The 21,733-nt window shown below is 44.4% G+C and overlaps 2 protein-coding genes across 3 annotated transcripts; one reads left to right on the forward strand and one right to left on the reverse strand.

The window, feature by feature from the left end:
• The first annotated feature begins 256 nt into the window (after window positions 1-256).
• Window positions 257-17,565, forward strand: LOC129171337 (protein HID1-like). The gene is made up of 19 exons (XM_054759882.1): window positions 257-414; window positions 874-1,023; window positions 1,553-1,723; window positions 1,957-2,073; window positions 4,608-4,714; window positions 4,787-4,903; window positions 4,968-5,175; window positions 5,253-5,309; window positions 5,377-5,517; window positions 5,602-5,692; window positions 8,261-8,412; window positions 8,494-8,572; window positions 8,657-8,821; window positions 9,430-9,657; window positions 11,651-11,787; window positions 11,851-11,937; window positions 13,333-13,424; window positions 13,497-13,655; window positions 14,395-17,565. The coding sequence occupies exons 1-19, from the start codon at window positions 349-351 to the stop codon at window positions 14,456-14,458; spliced, it is 2,388 nt and encodes a 795-aa protein (XP_054615857.1). The 5' UTR covers window positions 257-348; the 3' UTR covers window positions 14,459-17,565.
• On the reverse strand, window positions 15,874-21,582 carry LOC129171338 (proton channel OTOP2-like). Of its 2 annotated transcripts, none has more exons than XM_054759884.1 (7): window positions 21,461-21,582; window positions 20,689-21,071; window positions 17,351-17,487; window positions 17,220-17,278; window positions 17,026-17,150; window positions 16,187-16,953; window positions 15,874-16,092 (listed from the first exon to the last, which is right to left on the reverse strand). In XM_054759884.1, the coding sequence occupies exons 1-7, from the start codon at window positions 21,511-21,513 to the stop codon at window positions 15,922-15,924; spliced, it is 1,695 nt and encodes a 564-aa protein (XP_054615859.1). In that variant the 5' UTR covers window positions 21,514-21,582; the 3' UTR covers window positions 15,874-15,921. The 2 variants fall into 2 exon arrangements, with proteins under 2 accessions (XP_054615859.1, XP_054615858.1); XM_054759883.1 differs by having other exon boundaries at window positions 16,154-16,953.
• Window positions 21,583-21,733: the final 151 nt, after the last annotated feature.

Raw genomic sequence — 21,733 nt, forward strand, 5'->3', positions numbered from 1 at the left:
CAATTGGATCAGGAAATGTAGCCATCGCTCCTCTTCGCATGTTAATACAAAATAGTTAATCGACATGGATGATTGTGTTGTTTCTTTTTAAATTCAATTTAAAGCACCGTGGCTTCTGAATAGTTAGAAATTTGAATAAGCATCTGGAAATAAAACCCATTTCGCGACCGCGGTCGTCACCACAAACCCGGAAGTGACACCCTTCCAGCCAATGGAGTGCAAATAAAGCAAAACAGAAACCCGCCTCCTTCTATGACTGAAAAGGACGGAGAGGGAGATTAACGAGGATTCTCAGCGGCAACGGTGCCATCATCGTCATTGTTATTATTATAAAAGGAAATAATCGCAATGGGCACCACCGACTCAAAACTGAACTTCAGGAAAGCAGTGATTCAGCTGACAACCAAAACACAGGTTAGACCCAATCATTGCAAACAAGGGACGAGCGCAGCGCTGCACGGAGGAGAGAAGACAGCGCATTAATAAAACACACTGCCCCATGTTGCAGTTTCCTAGCATCATATGTATTTACCTTACCGATTTGAAGACTGCATGCACGTTTCAGGATGGAAATAATGTCATGAAATAATTTCGCGACGCAAACGTCATTATAACCCCCTCCCTTTTTGCGAATGCTTGGTTTGGATGATAAAAGCGAATGTTAAATCAAAGCAGGGCTGGATGCAGCAGGTGCACGGTGGTAGATAAATAGACTCTGTTTACATTGTCGTCAGCACTTGACAAGCTACACAACAAGAGAGCAGGACCAGATAATTTCATGCATAATGCACAGTCCATGTCACATCCACTATAGTAGTAGTCATTTCATGTACTGTAATTGAACCTGATATCGCTCAACGTGTTGTTTTGCAGCCGGTGGAAGCCACAGATGACGCCTTTTGGGATCAGTTCTGGGCAGACACCACCACCACAGTGCAGGACGTTTTTGCACTGGTTCCAGCTGCAGAAATCAGAGCTCTACGAGAGGAATCACCCTCCAATTTAGCCACTCTGTGCTATAAGGTAAACACAGTTTCCTATGTCATGGAACAGTGCTTTTCAACACAATGCATCCCACGCTCTCAGATGTGGAAATCAGTGAGTCACCTCCCTCCTCTTGCTTTCTTTTTCGCTTCCTGTCTCTGCCTCTGAGGTCGCCGGTCACAACAACACACCAATAGATTCATGAGCGGGTCAACAAAACGCCAGAAGCAGCACCATAACCAGATAGCATACCATATCTCTTCATATATTGTCCAGAGGCTTTATTTACTCAACTGCAGAGAGCACCAAGCCTTTATTAGGGGTTTAAAGAAATAACACAAACACAAATCAGATACTGATATATTGTAAACTACGTAGAATGTAGTTTCCGAGTTCCTATTTTCTAGTGTTGAAATGTATGTTTTGTAGTCGGGAATGCTCTGTGGGGCATACAGCAGCACTTTGTTACCATCCAATCCCATATGGTAAAAATATAGTATGTACCCTAAATGTATGCATCCTCCCTTGAAGAATAATAACCTTTCTGTTTTATGTCACCCCTCCTCAGGCCGTGGAGAAGCTAGTACAGGGGGCCGACTCGGGCTGCCCCTCTGAGAGGGAGAAGCAAGTGGTCCTGAACTGCACTCGCATTCTGACCCGCATCCTCCCTTACATCTTCGAGGACCAGGACTGGAGGGGGTTCTTCTGGTCTACAGTGCCTGGCGCCGGGCGGGCCGGGGTGAGTGGCCACCGGGCGGCAACACACATCTAAAAATGAATCCCAGCTAATGTTTATTAGGAATGAAGGGAATGTTGATGGTGTGAGGATGTGGTTTTGATGCTGACTCACTGCAATAATGCAACACACTGAATGACTGCTAAAGGTACTTTCCTCATTCCAACTGTCATTCCGACTGTCATTTTCCCCCTCACTTATTTTTTTTTTCACTTAAATCAATTATACATTTCCAGACAGAGGAGCTGGACGATGACGAAGGAGCTCGACCCCTGGCAGAGTCTCTCCTCCTGGCCCTCGCCGACCTCCTCTTTTGCCCTGACTTCACCGTGCACAGCCACAGGAGAGGCCCGGTAAGAACCCAGCATGACTGCAATCCAAAGTCATCTATTGCTGCTGCTGGAAGTCGTAAACATGATGAGTGTTTACGTCAAGGCATTTCCCCCTTCCTGCTGCAAAGTCACCCAACTAACCTGTCACCCAAGTTTGGAAAAAAAAATCAAAACACTGTGACGACGGCTTCGCTGTCAGTCACAACAGGAGGAATTTTGTCTCTTATGAGCTTGAAGGAATGTTGCAAGTCTGGCTTTTAGTCATAATTCAACCTTTTCAAGTGTAATCATTTCACAACCTATTTGTTTGTTTTTTGGATTTCATATACCGTAATTTCCGACGTATAAGCCGCTATTTTTTTTCTCACGCTTTGAACCCTGCGGCAGTGATGTGGCTAATTTGTGGTGGCGTTCTGGTCTTGCAAAATCTGGTGTGTTTCGGGGCAGCCGTTTTGCGCTTCCTGCGTGCGCCGTCATCATCAGTGATGTGCGATACCACCTCATGATTTAGTTTTTGATTTGATACTGAGTAAAATTTAGTCTGGTGTCTGCCATACAGATCTGATAGCTTAGTTAATAAAATAAAGAATATAAGACATCAGAGTCATTTATTCATTAATTTAAACAACTGCGTATCATTTAGGCAAGGTCTCGATAATGTCCTCACTTTGAACTGTGTTCCTGTTAATGATATATATTACCTCAAATGACTGAAGTATCAAAGTATCAGTATTTTGATTTGAGAATCAATTTTAAAGCCTAAAGCTCTGGTATCAGAGGTATCTGCACATCACTACTCCACATGGAGAACATGTGGAGAGGTGCATGTGATGCGGCTTTCAGGTTGAAGGCAGTCTATCTAGCGGCTTTCGCTCAGGTCTGCCATCTTGGCAGCATGGAGCAGTGTTTAGAGGTCCACCGTTGTTGGTGGGCTTTGGCGGGGGAGACACCACAGGCTCGTGGGCTGATTGGCCTCGGGGCGAGGGTAGCGCTGGGAGTGACAACGAAAGAGGAAGAGAGATGTGTGTGGCGAGGGAATTGTGTGGCTATTTGGCTCCAACACTTGAAGAGGACAACTTTAGTGGTTTTAGTTCCCAGGAGAAGGACGAGGACAGCAATGATTGACCTTTCTGGGAGGCTACTTTTTAACCAGCTGTGTTACAAGAACTGTAAAAAAAACATTTATTTAATTCAAGGTTTTAAAAATAAACTCTTTCTGAGTAACATCTTTCTGTGTGCTAAATAATCCCATGTTACGACGTGGACGTCTGCGGCTTATAGACAGGCACGATTGTACAAATCTTTTTTTTCTCTTTCAATTTAGTGGGTGCAGTTTATATACTGGTGCACTCTCTCCGGAAATTACGGTAATCTTAGTGGAAAACTATTGTTTCATGAAAGAGGTCATTGCTAGTCTACCGCAGTTCAATGATTTACTTTAACTTCTACTGTATCTCACAAAAATCTGTACATCCCTCACATTTCACCAATTATATTTATTACAGTGTATCTTCCCAAGGGACAGTACTATAAAAATGAAACTTTGATGTACATTAGAGTAGTCAGTGTCCATTTTGTAAAGTGGTATGAATGTGTTATCCACTGAACACACAGACATTATTGTCTAAATAGCTGGCAACGCAAGTAGTAGTGCAGTATAAGTAGCAAGATAATTGTGTATTACATTCAGTCAGGTGCTGCCAGTATTGGGGAGCTGTGGGGTTTTTTTGAGGGACGTTCCAACATCTGCTATGACATTCAGAAGTCAAGCACTATCCTCTCTTTTGGAAAACTAGGCGGCGTGATGGTGTAAGTGTCATGGTATTCGGCTGCACAAGTGCTGCAGGCACTGGGGAGCTGCGGTTGGAGGGAAAACATGAATTCCAACATGTAGTGTGACATTCTGAAGCAGATTATGATCCCCTTCCCTTCAGAAACCCCCAAACTCAATTCTTACATCATCCTAAATGATGCAAAAAGTAGGCAGCTAACTAGCTTATGGACAAACAAATACAAATACAAATAGCTTACCTACATTTTTATTCCCATTCACACCAGGTGAATGAGGTATTGTTACGCATGTTGCATCTGTCCCTAAAGTTTTGTGGAAGTCAGTGCTGTAATTAAAAAAAAACTTAAAACAATTCATGTTGCCTCCACGCTTGGTGGAGGCAACATGTATACGGCACTCCATGATTTTTTCATTTTTTTTAAGAGGGATTTTTAGATTAACAGTGGAGTCGTTTCCCTCGCCCCTAAACTAAAAAAATGGTACAGTCCTGTCATCTTACATCATTCACCATGTTCCGATTTGTTGTTTGTGTTCATTTACTTTGTGAATTAACTGTTTGTGTGTTTCTTCACAAAGAAGGTCACTTATTGCCATCTAACACCTTCTTTTCAAAGCACATGCTGCTGATTGCAGAAACAAACGCAAATATGATGGCCTGCTTTTTTGTAGCTTTTTGTTTTACCTTGGCACAGGTCTGCGCTCAGCTGAGTTCTATTCCTGTTAACAGTGTCAATTTTAATGAGACATGTGAATGTGTTTGCAGGACTCAGTGGAGAGCATGCACTCCATAGACAGCTGTGAATACATCTGGGAAGCAGGAGTGGGCTTTGCACAGTCCCCCCCTCTGAACTATATCCATGACTTGAATCGGTGAGTCCACGCACGCCTCATTTACTCTCATCTACTCACCGGTGGAGTCATTTATTTATGATTCATTGTCAGGACGGAGCTGCTGAGATTGCTCCTCACCTGCTTCTCCGAGGTTATGTACCTGCCCGCTTCATCAGACACCAATGTCCTCAACCCCTGGGTGACCTTCTTCTGCTCCACTGAGAATCGGTAAAACATCATCCTCTCCTCGCTGTGCATGCCAATCATTTAACGCTTGTGTACCTCCCACCAGGCATGCTTTGCCCCTGTTCACCTCTCTGCTCAATGTGGTGTCCGCCTACGACCCGGTGGGCTATGGCATCCCTTACAACCACCTGCTCTTCTCCGACTATCGGGAGCAGCTGGTGGAGCAGGCGATGCAGATACTCATTGTGACTCTGGAGCACGACGGAGGGGCTTCCCATTGCCCGTCCTCTCCATCCAGCGTGGAGGAACGAGAGGTTTGAAGCAATGACTGCTGCAGATCTTTCGGAATGTGATGATGCACTAACAATAAATCGTCTTTCTGTTTGTGCAGTCCACCGGCCCTGAAAACCTGTTTGTCAATTATTTATCGAGAATTCACAGAGAGGAGGTATGGTTTCTTTAATTAAAGCACATGATGGAGGATCATGTCCCTTAAAGGCCTTCTTGTCTTCCAGGACTTTGACTTTGTGCTAAAAGGCTTAGCTCGTCTGCTCACCAACCCTTTGACTCAAACTTACCTGCCCAATTCCACCAAGAAGATCCAGTTCCACCAGGAGCTTCTCGTGCTTTTCTGGAAACTTTGTGACTTTAATAAGGTTGGGTGGAGAATTTACAAGAACATTTTATTGTGAGCTGAGCTGAGGTGGTATTAAAAGTCTGTGTTTGTCTTCCCATGCCAGAAATTCCTCTTTTTTGTCCTGAAGAGTAGCGATGTACTGGATATTCTGGTTCCAATACTCTACTACCTTAATGATGCAAGAGCTGATCAATGTAAGTCTTCCTATTATATCTAGTAAACTTGGAAATGCTTTAGAGCATTGGTTCAAAATGTTTCACAGTCGCGTACCACTTGAGACATTTGACTTGAAGCCATGTACCCCCCATTCCTGCACACTTTAGAAACATTTGAAAGAATGTAATCTTCATTAACTTGAAATATTGAACATGATTAATTGGTTAATTAGTTTTACAGCAACTAAGTAAGTCTGGTTCAAAAATGTTTATTTTGCGTGGTCACATTTTTATAAAAGTTTTACGTGAGCACTGATAAATAGATAAGTATTTGTTTTACATATGTTTTTATTTCAGCTGGATGTTGGGATCCTTCCGTTTCAATGGGTGAAACATGAGCTTCACTTTTGTCCACTTGCAGTCGCTATCATTTAATTTGTTAATTTGATACCACATTGAAAGGGAAAGTTGAACAAACGTGATAAGCAACAGTATCCAAAGTACAAAAATACACACAACCAGCGATAAAGACTCATTTTCGGGGGAATGCCCGCTCTCTCATCCTGACACGCACATACATTGACAGGATTTCACAGTGCAGGGATTGGAACACCAATTTAAATGAAATCTTGAATATTAAACACTCGTAATGCACAACATAAAAACATCAAACTTACTTACTTGTTCATATAACTCACACAGAGCAATGAAAAACTTTATGCTGTCTTCTTCTTTCCTTCCTTCCTTCTTTCTGCTCTGACTTTGCGCTCTGTGCTGTGAGGCGTTCAGGTGCACTCAGAATTGTGATGTAGGTGCTGATTTTCATTTTTATTCATGTACCCCCTATGACAATTTGCATACCCCACTTTGGGAACCTGAGTTTTAGATAGTGGTGTACTCGTTCATCCCTATCTTTATCTGTATCTGTTCACCCATATAAATGATCTGTATCCTTAGATGTATGGGGCGGGGCATAAACCTGAGGTGGGCGCGGTTTAAGTGTTCTGAAGTCTGAAATGGATGGATGGATGGACATGGATTGATCAGAAATTGCTATATTTATTGTTTATTATTCAGCTATATGTGTACTGTGCATGTGAGTAAGTGATATGTAAGACTTTATTATTTAATGATTTTTTTAATGACCTGTGTGAAGTTGGTGGTTCATGCAAACATCTAGTGATGGCAAACAGGGAAATAATCCCTCAGCCTTGTTCACTGTAGTTTTCTCAAAATCACCGTGTTCCGTACTACGAGCAAAGTTTTCCAACTGACTTTATATCACCAGCCAAATTAGAAGCAAGCAGACGGAAAAGAAACAAAAATCACCGGCAGTGACCGACGCAACACGAGCTGTTTACAGCTCTGTCTTGTCAAATGCACCACGTACTTAACAAAACAAGTTTACCAAGTAACTTTATATACGAGCTGAGCTGAGGAAAACCTAAAACAAAACCCATCCGGAGTGGAGGCAGCGACTAGCACGACACGAGCTGTTTTCAATGGAGTCTGTCTAGGAAGGGGCGATCGCTGTGTGTGACTGGCCAATCGCAGAGCGTGAAGAGTGAATACATAAGTAGTTATCCAATGAGGATTTTCCTTCATCACGATTACGGATAATGAAGAGCTGTACTCGTTTCATGCTCTTACTCGGCAAAAATGCATTATCTGTAATGGATACTCGTTTTGGATGAGTATCCGTCTCATCCCTAGTTTTAGAATAGCAGTATAGATTTACTATCCACAGAAAATGACTCAACACAAATAGATGGCAGTACGAGTACACCTCAACATGTTGAAATTGTGTCCATAGTATCAATATTTAGTGTGAGCACCTTTTGTTATCTAGAACTGCCTTAATCATCTTGGGAATGGAAGTCACCAGAGCTGCACAGGTTTCAGATTCCTCAGCAAGAGACTTGTCATCTTGGAGGTGTGTCTGGGCTCCTTATCATGTTGGAAAACCGTTTTCCAATATCATGCTCTGTTTCACAATGTCACAGTACGTTCAAAATTCATGTTTTCCTCAATGAACCACAGCTCCGTCTGTGCCTGCAGCACTCGTGCACACTACCGCCACCATGCTTGCCACAAGAGACAATCTTCACACTACTCACTTGTGGTGCCAGCTATTTAGACCAGTGGTTCTCAACTAGTGGTGCGGGACCCAAAAGTGGGTCACGGAGCCGCTTGCAGTGGGTAAAAACAAATAATGCTAATGAAAAATGATGACCCGATGTCTGTGAATGCGCCTCATGTTCTGTCTTGTCTGCGCTATTTGTTTGTTACGCTGCCCTCGAGATGCATGCCATGTTTCTGGGCAACTTTGTTAAGCTTCAGTGGGAGAGGAAAGAACATCAAGTTGGAGGCTTGATGGTGGGTCCTGCAGCGAAACCAGTTGAGAACCACAGATTTACAAGAGTCATCTTCAGTGGATAGTAAATCTATATTGCTATAAAAGCTGCACACTGGCTACTCTAAAGTTTATCGTTTACTTGAAGAAGATAATAAAATTGCTCGCTGAAAGTAGAGAGGTGTACTCACTTTTTGAAGATATTTCACTTTCATGTATTCTGTACTTATAAAGTTATGTCCTTTTGTCCGCAGCCCGTGTGGGACTCATGCACATTGGAGTGTTCATCCTCTTGCTGCTGAGTGGGGAGAGAAACTTTGGAGTGCGCTTGAACAAGCCCTACGCCCTTCATGTGCCCATGGACATCCCCGTGTTCACAGGCACTCACGCCGACCTGCTCATTGTGGTGAGAGGCCCGACACGTCGCCATGGAGACTTCAGCAAAGGAAAGAAGCCAACCAGCTGTTGCTCTTGTTTGCTTTTGCAGGTCTTTCATAAGATTATCACCACGGGCCACCAGCGTTTACAGCCACTCTTTGACTGCCTGCTCACCATCGTTGTGAATGGTGATTTTCCTCATTGTTGTGGATGTTATCAAGAAAGAATTCCACAAGTAAACAATTCCCCTAAACAGCCATTTTTATCCTCAGTGTCTCCCTATTTGAAAAGCCTGTCCATGGTAGCGGCTAACAAGCTGCTCCACCTGCTGGAAGCCTTCTCCACAAGCTGGTTCCTGTTCTCTGCAGCACAGAACCACCACCTTGTCTTCTTTCTGCTGGAGGCGTTTAACAACATTATACAGTACCAGTTTGACGGTAAGAGAACTTGTTTTTGGAGCCTCAAAATTGCAAATATTTGAGAACGTGTCATCTTTCAGGCGTGAGTGATGCACAACCAAAACAACAACGATGGATCATAGCTTAGATTACTTACAGTATCTCACAAAAGCGATAACACTCCTCATACTTCAGCATTTTTATTACAGTATATCTTTTCAAGGGACAATTCTATAGAAGTGAAATTTGGATATACTCTATACTACAGCTTGTACGGATTTACTGGCCAGTGCATCATGGTGCAGGGCTGCATGACCGCTGCTGTTCATTGAGGGGAAACATGATTCCAACAGGTATGGGGCATTCTCGACAAACGGGCATCTTGTATATTATGTTTAACGGGATTTCTCTTTGAATATTCTGAACTCCCGTTTCCATGCCAGTGTTTTATTCAAAAGAATAATGCGGCTAGGAGGAGTTATAGCTTGGATGTAGCTCAACTTCCCATAGCAAACCAGTTGAGACCGACCCAATAGCCCCTCTGGTGATTGCAGCCAAGTAGTGCACCACACCGCCTCAAGACGGACTCAATCAATTCCACACAGTTGTCAGAATGCGGAAGGATCAATGGTCTCATTGTTTTCCAGGTAACTGTAACCTGGTGTACGCCATCATCCGCAAACGCAACTTGTTCCACCAGCTGGCCAATCTGCCGTCAGACCCAGCCTCCATCCAGAAGGCTCTGCAGAGAAAAAAGAAGTCGCCTGACGTTATCTCCCGCACCAGCTCACAGGAGACCGTGTCCATGGAGGGTTCCCGCCCCGCAGTGCCAGCAGAGCCTGGCACCCTGAAGGCCAGTCTGGTTGCCATGCCTGGTAAAATCAACTCACTTACTTTTATGCTTTTATATTTTAAATAATTCATATTTCATTTATTGGTCAGTCATGGCCAAACGGTTTGAGAATGATACAAGTATTGGTTTTCACAAAGTGATTTGAGATGTTTTCGTCAGATGTTACTATTTGTACACTGAAGTATAATTACAAGGAATTCATACTGTATGTGTCAAAGGCTTTTATTGATGGTTACATTAAGTTTACGTAAAGAGTTCATATTTGCAGTGCTGACGCTTCTTTTCAATTCACCATAGCATGCTGTCAATTCACTTCTGGGCCACATCATGGCTGATGGCAGCCCATTCTTGCATAATCAATACTTGGAGTTTGTCAGAATGTGCAAGTTCTTGTTTGTCTCCCCACCTCTTGAGGCTTGACCACAAGTCCTCAAAACGATTAAGGTTTGAGGAGTTTCCTGGCCATGGATCCAAAATGTCGATGTTTTGTTTTGCCTCACGACAAGGTACGTCGTCATGCTGGAAAAAACGTTGTTTGTCACCAAACTGTTCTTGGTTGGGAGAAGTTGCTCTCCAGAGGATGTTTTGGGTCCTGTTCTTTATCCATGGCTGTGTTCTTTGGCGAAATTGTGAGTGAGCCCACTCCCTTGGCTGAGAAGCAACACCGCTCGTGGATGATTTCAGGATGCTTTACTGTTGGCATGACACAGGACTGATGGTAACGCTCACTTTTTCTTCCCCGGACAAGCCTTTTGCCCCAAACAACCGTAAAGGGCACTCATCAGAGAAAATGCTTTTACCCCAGTCTTCAGGAGTCTAATCCTGTACCTGTTGCCAACTCCCCCTGATGTTTTTCCTGGAGAGAAGTGACTTTTTTGCTGCCCTTCTTGACACCGGGACATTTTCTCAAAGTCTTTGCCTCACTGTGCATGCAGATGCAAAATTCCTGGGCAAGCGCTGCAGTGGTGGTGCCCTGATGCCGCAGCTAAATCAGCTTTCAGAGACGCTTGCTGGCCTTTCTTGGACGCCCTGATGCCTTCTTCACAGCAATTGGATCTCCTGGAAGTTCTTGATGATCTTGATAGATTTGGTTGGTTTAGTTGCAATCTTACCAACAACAATATCCTTGCCTTGGAAGCCGTTTTTGTTCAAAGAAACGATGCTTGGACGTGTTTCCTTTCGGTTAACCATGGTTAACAGAGGAAACACAATTTCAAGCACAACCCTCATCTTAAAGTTTCTAGTCTGTTATTCTCACTCAGTCAGCATGACAGAGTCATCTTCAGCCTTTGTCCTTGTCAACACACTCATCTATGCTAACCAAAGAATCACTCACATGATGTCAGCTGGTCCCTTTGTGGCAGGGCTGAAATGCAGTGGAAATTATGTTTTTGGGATTAAGTTCATTGTCATGACAAAGAGGTAATTGTAATTAATTATTCATTTTATCACTCTTCATAACATTCTGGAGTATATGCAAATTGCCATCATAAAAACTGATGCAGCCGACTTTGTGAAAATTAATATTTTTGCCATTCTCATAACATGATTTTGGGTGATGGCTGACACAAGACGTTATAAAGAGCGGCGGAAACTAAAACTTTCAACCGTTCAAAATATCAACCAATTTTTCAAACTTGGAGAGTTTAAAGCACAATAAGGTTGCAGGAAACTGATTGATTTTGTTGCGATGCATAATGTGAAAAGTACCTTGGGTTAAACGTAAATGTTGATTATTATTTCTTTTAACTATTCATATTTCTGGTGACTGATCATCTATGAACTTCCAGTTAGTATGTCTCAATGGGATCCCATTGATTTTGATATGTAGTTAAAGAAAAGACAGCAAATGCGTGTAGGGTAAAGATGTAATAGGTACATTTTGGCTGCCACAGCTAATAATTGTTCAATGTCAAAGCATCCTCAAAGTCTAAGGTCTTATTAAGCACCAGTATATTCCATACTATATACCAGCACTAACTAGCTAGTTTATTTGTATATGTGTGACCCTCCAGGTATTGATAAGCTGACTGAGAAGTCCCAGGTATCAGAGGATGGCACCATGGTTTCAGTGCCAAAGACAGAACACTCAGAGCAGAATGCAGCCACGGGGACCAGCGACACAGAGTCCAACTCAGGCAGAGACAATGAAGTCAGTGTTGTTGTTCTTGATGTCTATGTGTTCCATGTGAGTCTAACTCTTTACTGCTCTCAGGACGTGTTCTACACTGAAGCTGAAATGGAGAGAAGACGTTTGTCAAGCGCTTCTTCAGCATCACTTTGGGCTCCCACACCAGACTGGGTCCGTAGTAGTAGTTTTTGACTATAGATTAATAGGATGAGACCTCCACCAAGGCCACCAATTATACTACATAGTGTTACATTACTTCCTTGTGGCATCAGCAGGTAGTGTGTTACAGTAAAGGGCAGGACGGTACTGTGTTTACCCCCTTCCTGATTTGCATGTTTATCACACTTAAATGTTTCAGATCATCAAACAAATTCTAATATTAGTCAATGACAACACAACCGAACACAAAATGCAGTTTTTAAATGAAACGTTTAATTATTAAGGGAGAAAACAAATCCAAACCTACATGGTCCTGTGTGGTAAAGTGATTGCCCCCTAAAACTAATAAGTGGTTGGGCCACCCTTAGCAGCAACAACTGCAATCAAGCGTTTGTGATAACTTGCAATGAGTCTCTTACAGCGCTGTGGAGGAGTTTTAGCCCACTCATCTTTGCAGAATTGTTGTAATTCAGCCACATTGGCGGGTTTGCCAGCTTGAACCGCCTTTTTTGACAAGGCCACTCCAAAGTCTTTGCTTTGTTTTTCTTCAGCCATTCAAAGGAGGACTTGCTGGTGTGTTTTGGATCATTGTCCTGCTGAAGAACCCAAGTTGGTTTCATCTTGAGGTCACAAACAGATGGTCGGATATTCTCTTTCAGGATCTTTTGGTAGGCAGCAGAATTCATGGTTCCATTTATCACAGCTAGTCAGCTAGGCAAAACAGCCCCAGACTGTCACACTACCACCACCATATTTTACTGTTGGTATGAGGTTTTTTTTTCTGAAATGCAGTGTTACTTTTACGCCAGACACACACCTGGGACACACACACCTTCATAAAGTTCTCATTTTGTCTCGTCAGACCACAGAGCATTTTCCCAAAGGCCTTGGGGATCATCAGGATGTTTTCTGACAAAATTGAGAACTTGGAACTCTACCATGCAGGCCGTTTTTGCCCAGTGTGTTTCTTATGGTGGAGTCATGAACACTGACCTTAATTGAGCCAAGTGAGGCCGGCAGTTTTTTGGATGTTGTTGTGGGGTCTTTGTGACCTCTTGGATGAGTCGTCGCTGCGCTCTTGGGGTAATTTTGGTTGGCCATCCACTCCTGGGAAGGGGGACAATCACTTTTTCACACAGGGCCGTGTAGGTTTGGATTTTTTTCTCCCTTAATAATAAAATGTTTTAAAAACCGTATTATGTGTTCAGTTGTGTTGTCATTGACGGATATTTACATTTGTTTGATGATCTGAAACAATTAATGGTGATAAACATGGAAACAAATAAGGAACCAGGAACGGTGCAAACAATTTTTCACACCACTGTATATGAAATGAAAGTTCTCAAATACCACAATTCCACTCCAGTACTGAAGGGGGCAGCAATGCGCATTCCTTTTCTTTCCCAGGTCCTTTCCTGGAAGTGCAAGCTGCCATTGCAGACCATCATGCGACTGCTACAGGTGTTGGTTCCCCAGGTGGAGAAGATCTGCATTGACAAGTAAACACATTTTGCTCACTTTTTGCGATAGTAAGACACTGGCAATAAACATCCTCTTGATTGTGACTGCAGGGGTCTGACTGATGAATCCGAGATCCTGAAGTTTCTCCAACACGGAACGTTAGTGGGCCTGCTGCCCGTCCCTCACCCCATCCTTATCAGAAAGTACCAGGCCAACGCTGGCACCGCCATGTGGTTTCGCACCTACATGTGGGGTGTGGTCTATTTGCGGTGAGTCAACCCTCGCCTTTTCACTTAAGGGTGAGCTGGAGCCTATCCTCGCTGGCCAGTCAGTCAGAGGACAAAAAATTACATTTACATCCATGGACAAGTTTCCAGCTAAACCCGCACAGAGAAGTCTGAGCAGAGATTTGAACCCAGAAACACCTGACTATGAGGCCCATGCGCTGTGGCAAATAACAAAATAACTGTCCAATTGTCTCCATGATGACATTTTAACACTTCGGTTTCCTCCCACATTCCAAAAACATGCATGTTAGGTTAATTGGTGATTCTAAATTGTCCATAGGTATGAATGTGAGTGTGAATGGTTGTTTGTCTAAAAGTGCCCTGCCCTTGGCTGGCGACCAGTCCAGGGTGTACCCCACCACTCGCCCGACATCAGCTGGGATAGGTTCCAGCATACCCGTGACCCTAATGAGGATAAACAGCATAGAAAATGTAAGAATGGATGACATTTTAACTGCCATACACGTGTAAAAATAACTTAAACCCTTTCAATATCGTAATAGTAAAAGTTATGCACACAGCTCATCTTTTAGCATTATCCTCTGTAATAAAAGTGTAAACAGAAATTAGGCACTCGTCTCTTAACATTATCAACTGTCATGAAAGTGTGAAAACAAGTTTACCACTAATGAAAAATGGTCTGAAATGTACAAACTTCCACTGTCAGATTGAATCAGGTGTGTTTATACTAATTGAAATGTCTGTTCCCCCCCGTCCTCAGCAATGTGGACCCTCCTATCTGGTACGACACGGATGTGCGCCTCTTTGAGATTCAGAAGATGTAGGATGTCATCCCACTGGAGGATCCCATGTAAAAATGAGTGTGTTAAACTTGCCTCATTCAGTAATCATGATGATGGTGCATGTTTTGGGTAGCTCATAGAGACAGCATAGAAACGGTATTTATTCCATTTGTCACCATTGTCCAAAGGCTACTAACATGTCGTTCTGACCTGAAGAATGTGTGCAGAGATGACTGCCCTTTGTTTTGATGCGGAAGTCTTTGCCAGTCACCTTTCAGTTAGTCAAGTCCGACTAGTTCGAGAGAAGCTACGTCGCCGTGGGAGGGCTGTTTTTTTCCACCAGCTGGCTTGATGCTGGAAGGCGGTTAACCTCGACTTAAGGGTGAGACGTTATGCTAATGAGCGTATTTGACACGCTTAAGCGATTTCTTTCATATCACGGATGACTTTTGGGGATTCTGCTCTAAAATAAGAACTTAAGGTCGTGTACTTTAACCACGATTACCCTTAACAGCACCGTATCCACGTTTGACACTGCATCTTCTTGACACGCTGTGACGTGAACTTGCACCTTTTGTTATGTAACAGTAAATAGTTTGTATGTTAAGGACTATGCTGGCTATACACGTGTTTAGGTGTGTTGTCCTTAAAGTATGCTGTGTGTATATATATATATATATATATATATATGTATCTATCTCTATATAGATATGTGAAAATGAAGTGTTCTGCACTAAATACTTGCATTTGGAAGACTATGATTGCAACATTACATACTACAGTAAAAACGTTGTGCATTGTGACCACAAGATGGCACCGTTTCCTTCTGAGACGGCCAAAAAAGCCCTCTTACAAGGTTCGATTCAATTCACGGTACACCTGCACAATCTAATTAGATTCAGTACACGAATTCTACCCTTTTACAGGAACCGATCTGTTTTAAGGCTTTTAATTGAACAATAAGTTTATTCTTTTAGAACTGTTGGCCTCGTACTGTTTGTCGTATTTTGTCTGTCTGCCAAATATGATACGTGCAGGTCTACCTAAGGTCATTGCCTTACTTTTAAGCCGGAACAACACTCACAATGGGCCTTGCCACAAACAAGTCTGCCTTTTTACAGAAAGTCGTAATAATTACCCAATTTCATTGCCTATCCCTCTCCTGTGATGAGTTAAACGATGGCTTGACAATACAGAATCGCCAGTGCCAGTACAGGAAAGTAGAGTGGAATCACTGGTAGACTTTCAAGTTCTCATTTTTAAAGCAATTTTCACCATAATGCATAAAATAAACTGAATTCTGTTCTAGGCTCAAATTGGCGCCATCATAAAACCTTCACCTGTACAGGAAACGTTAAGATTGTAAAGAGAAGTTTTACAGTCCAACTAAAATAAAGTAAAACTACAAACATTACATGACCCAAGGCAGTTATTAAAATTTATTCATAAAATTGACATTTCATAGACTTTAAAAAGAAGCTATCAGACATGGAAAGAGGCCAATACTATGTGATTAGATAGACCTCAAAAAGGCTGGCGACTGCGTGCATGCGGTAGAAGATTCCAAAAGGCAGTCCTATATTGACAATTGCAGCCCACATGGTGAACTTGTAGAACTTGATCTCCACGGTGTGGTCAAACTGAGGGCGAGCGCCAAAGGCAGGCATGATCCACAGCTGCCAAAACAAACAAAGTCAATAAAAAGCGTTAAAGATGGTGAGCAGACAGTTAACTTACGATGATGTTGGCTAGCAGCAGAAAGGCGCACACTTCCTTCAGCACTCTCCTCTTCCAGTTGGGTGGCGTGGCTGAGGTCAACAAGCAGCTGGACTTGTGAATCTCCATGACGACACTCATCTCAGAGTGTTGTTGGAAGGCACACGCATTGGTGTGCAGGGCCGCCTCCTGCATCATATGGAAGGGCTCCCGATGCAGCCCCTCAATTATGAAGTAGTTCTGCAGCCCCAGCTGTACCACCATCAGGACCCCCCACGCTAGGTTGAGAGCGTTCAGGTAGCCTCGGGCCCCCTTGGCCACCACCGCCACAATGGTGAAGTAGCTGATGATGAACTGCCCCATGGATGCCCCCACGAGGAGCTGCACGTCCAGGCTGCGGGTGGGGTTCTTCTCAGAGACATTCTCCCGGTGGTCAAGCCGGTAGACCACGCAGCCAACGACGGTGAAGATGCACATGAGGCTCACAATGACTATGTTCATGGCAAAATGGATGAGGAGGGCGTGCGAGCGCGTTCCCAGGTCCTCATGAGTGATCTCTACCTCATACACGATGAACGTCACCAGACCCACCACCACCAGGAGGAGGCCCACCATGGGGCCCAGGCATACCTCCTTAGGCCGGAACTTGGCATTGTGATGGCCGTGGTCCTCCACCAGGCGGCCCACGTTCTTCCACATGACGTAGGCCATGGCCGAGGCAAAAAGGCTGTACTCTATGTTGAAGGGGTACAAGTAGTAGAAGGCCTCCTTGAAGGTGCTGCACGCAGTGTGACTGCAGTTGCACTTGGTGACGTAATTGGCTGGCATGGCAAGAAGACAACATGAGATTTCCCCTTCCAGCCTCAACTACAGACAATCTAGACCTATTCTACCTCTGTACATCTTGTGTGGGACAGTGCTGTTCATGTAGGGAGTGTCCGTCTGATGAAGCGACTCCTCGGTAACTGCCGCCATCCACACCACCAAGTTTGTGGAAAGAGTGAGCGTGAGGCCGCACCTGAGCATGAAAAAGGACAAGTCAGGAGGGCATCACAGCGACATACTGGAAGGAAAGGTTTTGTTTTACCGTGTGACATTTGTATGGAGCTGCACGCAGTCCTTGGCATGAACCCACAGGAAGTAAGTCTGAAGAAAAGAACAGTGAATCAACAAAAGATGATAATAGTAATAATGTTACAATAAATGTGTCATGGCAACCTGAGTGAACAAGAAGACAGCTTGCACAAGAGGAAAGGCAACTTTGACGGCAGAGTCGCAATGAAGGTAGCCCACGTAGTTGGCGAGCTTGAAGATGTCCATGAGGAGACTCAGTAGGCCAAACAGCACAAGACCAGCTACGAAAAAAAACATTTTAGTCATTAAATTAAAATTTCTGCCAAGACAAAAGATAATAAAGGCCAGTTTTTACCGACACTGTCAAAGTGGTATCATTTACTTTGCTTATTAATGTGCTTTGCAGTGTGTACTACTCCTACTACTACTACAAGTAAAATATTTGTATTTGTACTTTGTTTATCCCACAGCGGGGAAATTCACTTGTTACAGCAGCAAGCAAGATACGCAAGTAAAGAGAACAGTGTAAAGAATACATAGTGACTACAACATGGTTCAGGAGGTGCAGGTGTTATAGAGCCTGACTGCGGTCGATATGAAGGACCTGCGGAACCTCTCCTTCTTACACCGTGGGTGTAACAGTCTGCTGCTGAAGGAGCTACCCAGGGAAACAACAGTGTCATGTAGCGGGTGAGAGGTGTTGTCCATGATGGATGTCAGCTTAGCCAACATCCTTCTCTCTCCCACTTCCTCCACGGAGTCCAGAGGACCATCCAGTACAGAGCTCGCTCTCCTGATCAGCCTATTGATCCTGCTCCTGTCCCTGTCCGTGCTGCCCCCTCTCCAGCAGCCCACAGCATAGAAGATGGCTGAGGCCACCACGGAGTCAAAAGGTCCGTAAAAGAGTCCTGCACACACCAAAGGACCTCAGTCTCCTCAGCAGGTGGAGGCGACTCTGGCCCTTCTTGTAGAGGGCGTGGGTGTTGACGGACCAGTCCAGCTTGTTGTTAAGGTGAACACCCAGGAATTTGTAGCTGTCTACCAACTCTATGTCCGCTCCCTGGATGTTCACCGGTGTGAAGTGAGATGTTTTCCTCTGGAAGTTAATGATCATCTCCTTTGTCTTGCAATGGCTGTGTCATCGGAGAACTTCTGGATGTGACACTGTGTGGAGTTGTGTGTGAAGTCCGAGGTGTAGAGGGTGAAGAGGAAAGGGGAGAGCACCGTACCCTGAGGGGCACCTGTGCTGCAGAGTACCATGTCAGACACACAGTGACGGAGCCTCACATACTGTGGTCTGTTGGTGAGGTAGTCTATAACCCATGCAGTCAGGTGTTGGTCTACTTCCACACTCTCCATCTTCACTCTGAGTAGTGACGGCTGGATGGTGTTGAAGGCACTGGAGAAGTCAAAAAACATGACCCTCACAGCGCTCCCGCTGTCCTCCAGGTGTAGCAGTGATCTGTGCAGCAGGTAGATCACTGCGTCGTCCACTCCGATCCGAGGCCGGTAAGCAAACTGCAGGGGGTCCAGCTGAGTGCCCACCAGGGGTCGCAGGTGCTGCAGTATAATCCTCTCCATGGTCTTCATCAGGTGAGAGGTCAAGGCAACAGGCCTGAAGTGGTTAGGCTCCTTGGGACGCGGTGTCTTTGGACCACACAGGAGGTCTTCCACAGGGCCGGGACTTTCTCCAGGCTCAGGCTGAGATTGCACAAGTGCCTGAGAACTCCACAGAGCTGGTCAGCACAGTCCTTGAGGATTCTAGGGCTGATGCCGTCCGGTCCCGGGGCCTTCCTTGCCTTGATCTTCTTCAGCTGACTCCTGTTGAAAAACAGATTGAGTTCATCTGCCCAGATCTTGTCCCCACTGCCTTGGTCTCTCCCCACTCCTTTACCATGGCCTGTGATGGTCTGCAGGCCTCTCCAGACTTCCCTGGCATTATTCTCCTCCAGCCGCTTCTCCAGTTTCCTCCTGTAGCAGTCCTTTCCCTTCCTGATCTTATGCCGGAGTTCCCTCTGGACTCTGCGCAGCTCCTCCTTGTCCCCCGAGTTGAAGACCCTCTTCTTCATGTTCAGCAGGGCCTTAATCTCAGAGGTCACCCAGGGTTTGTTGTTGGGAAAACACCGCACCAACTTGGAGGGCACAGTGTTCTCCACACAGAAGTTTATATAGTCTGTGATGCAGTGAGTCATGCTGTCAATGTCACTGCCATGGGGACTACAGAGCGCTTCCCAGTCTGTTGTCTGGAAGCAGTCTCTGAGCCTAGCACTGCTCTCCTCACCACTGCTTCACAGGCCTCTTCACAGGGGGTTGTCTATTCACTACTGGAGTGTAGTCTGTGACGAGATGGACGAGGTTGTGATCAGAACGACCCAGCGGGGGGAGGGGGGATGAGGTGTATGCCTCCTTGATGTTTGCATACAGGAGGTCCAAAGTTTTATTGTCTCTTGTGTGGCATTTGACATACTGGGTGAAGGTGGGAAGAGCAGAGGACAGGGAAGCATGATTGAAGTCACCGGAGATGAGGAGGAGGGATTGGGGGTGCTAGTTCTGAAGTTGAGAGACGATGGTGTGGATCTGCTCTATAGCTGCAGCAGCGACCGCTGAGGGGGAGGATGTACACAGTCATAGCAATAACATGTGAAAACTCCCTCGGAAGGTAGTATGGCCGCATGCTAACCGCTAACAGTTCCACGTCTCTGGTGCACAGTTGCTCCTTCACACAGATGTGCCCCGGGTGGCACCATCTATCATTCACAAACACAGCGATTCCCCCTCCCTTCTTCTTACCGCTCTCCGTTGCATTCCTGTCCGCTCGTACCAGCTGGAATCCGTCCATTGTGACGTGTATAAAAATAATGCGGAGGTAAAGGAGGTGTACAATTTATGTATTCAAAATATTTCTTGCTGGACACATTAAAGTTCACTTTTATCCAAATATATGCATAGTAGAAAAAAATAAAAGTACAGGTTTCAGGCCATTTGTAGTTTTTCACTCGAGCAAGCAACTACTCCAGACAGCCATTTGTTGTGATTTTTATTTTGTAGTTTCTGAAGTTTTTTTTTTATGCAATTTTTTTTTTTAAATACCTACTACATTCAATAAATATAATTTTGTATATATTTTAAGTTTGTATTCTGAATTTGCATTAATTTTTTTAAGTAATATTTATTTAAAAAAAAAAAAAACTTGTTAAAATCAAGCACTTAAGACTCCATTGTTGCCGTTTTGTTTTTTTAATTTCTACAATGTGCCGCAGGCCAATATAATTTTTTGTTTGTTTTTTTAAAAACACGCTGTAGGCCCCAAATGTCCCCCCGGCCACACTTTGGACACCACTGTTCTACTGCAGTGTCCATTTGAGAGTTAAATGTTTTGGGGTTGTGGTCCATGGTTTCACCACCATTGATTTAGGCTGTGCATGTGTACCCGATGTCATGTCTAGTGGCGTGTGTATGCAAATCCAGTGAAGTGCGTTCACCTCGTAGCCACACAGGCCCGGCGTGGCTGTCCTGAGTCATGATGGCTTTGTTCTTGCGGAAGGTGAAGACTGTGTAGAAGAGCATCCAGAGCATGGTCATGAGTAGCAGCACGATAAGGAAGATCTGCTTGTGCACCGCCGTGATGGCCACGCTGATGAAGGCGCTGCTGCTGACCAGAGCACAGCCCAGGATGAGGATGTTGATGCAGATGATGCCCGACAGCAGCCAGCCACCGCCGTGATGGGCCCGCTCGGCCACCGCCTCCACGTGGTGCACGTACTCCCTGGCGGCCTCCATGTTGTGCAGGTGTTGGATGTTCTCCATCTGGGCCGCCGTTTCGATGTTGGATGGGTGAGCCGCTGCGTCGTCATTTGTGGTTTTCCTACAGAGAAACAAGTGCAGGTTCTTTTTTTTTGCATATGTAAAACACTATGAAATTGGTCTCAATCCAGTTTGCATCAGAAGTGGAGGTATGCATCAATATCAAGACATATTTAGTATATTTAGTGCATGTGAACACATACTCTGAAGTGGTCTCAATCTACTTAAGTCTAACGTTTAATTCTTGGCATTACATCTCTTTGCGGATTGGCTGGGAGAAATTCTAAGAAGTTCTACTTTCGACCTTTTCAAGTTTGAGTTAGGCTATTGTATTGTATTGTACTGTATTGTAGTGTAGTGTAGTTCCAAATGGACAAAGACTGACTACAACATTTGGAACAAGAGCTGTAAATTTCAGTGAAACACGACAAAAACAACTAATGTATTTACCTTGTGAAGAGTTTGTTGCAGGTCCTTAACATCTTTTGGGCCACAGTTCTCATGATGGTATCCTTCCGCACGCTTAAAAAAAGCTTTTTAAAAAAACAACCTAAAATTGTCACGCATAAAAAGGCTTCACAAAGACGAATGGGCCATGCCTTACCTTACCTTACCTTATCTTATCTTATCTTATCTTATCACTTCAAACTATCACAATACAGATGTGATGTGGTCACCGCGACCACCAGGTGCGATTGTTTTCAGCTAATTAAATGACGTCAC

The sequence above is a fragment of the Dunckerocampus dactyliophorus genome, chromosome 18 (assembly GCF_027744805.1).
Source record: "Dunckerocampus dactyliophorus isolate RoL2022-P2 chromosome 18, RoL_Ddac_1.1, whole genome shotgun sequence".
Classification (NCBI taxonomy): domain Eukaryota; kingdom Metazoa; phylum Chordata; class Actinopteri; order Syngnathiformes; family Syngnathidae; genus Dunckerocampus; species Dunckerocampus dactyliophorus.

Bases quoted from the DNA above. Each gene is read 5' to 3' on its own strand.
- LOC129171337 (XM_054759882.1), top strand. From the start codon at position 349: ATGGGCACCACCGACTCAAAACTGAACTTCAGGAAAGCAGTGATTCAG. The intron at 415-873 runs GTTAGACCCAAT...GTTGTTTTGCAG, and splicing joins AGCTGACAACCAAAACACAG to CCGGTGGAAGCCACAGATGA. The intron at 8,573-8,656 runs GTGATTTTCCTC...TTTTATCCTCAG, and splicing joins GCTCACCATCGTTGTGAATG to TGTCTCCCTATTTGAAAAGC.
- LOC129171338 (XM_054759883.1), bottom strand. From the start codon at position 21,513: ATGAGAACTGTGGCCCAAAAGATGTTAAGGACCTGCAACAAACTCTTC. The intron at 21,072-21,460 runs GTAAATACATTA...GTTTCTCTGTAG, and splicing joins TGCAACAAACTCTTCACAAG to GAAAACCACAAATGACGACG. The intron at 17,488-20,688 runs GTGAACGCACTT...TTTTTTTCGTAG, and splicing joins CGGGCCTGTGTGGCTACGAG to CTGGTCTTGTGCTGTTTGGC.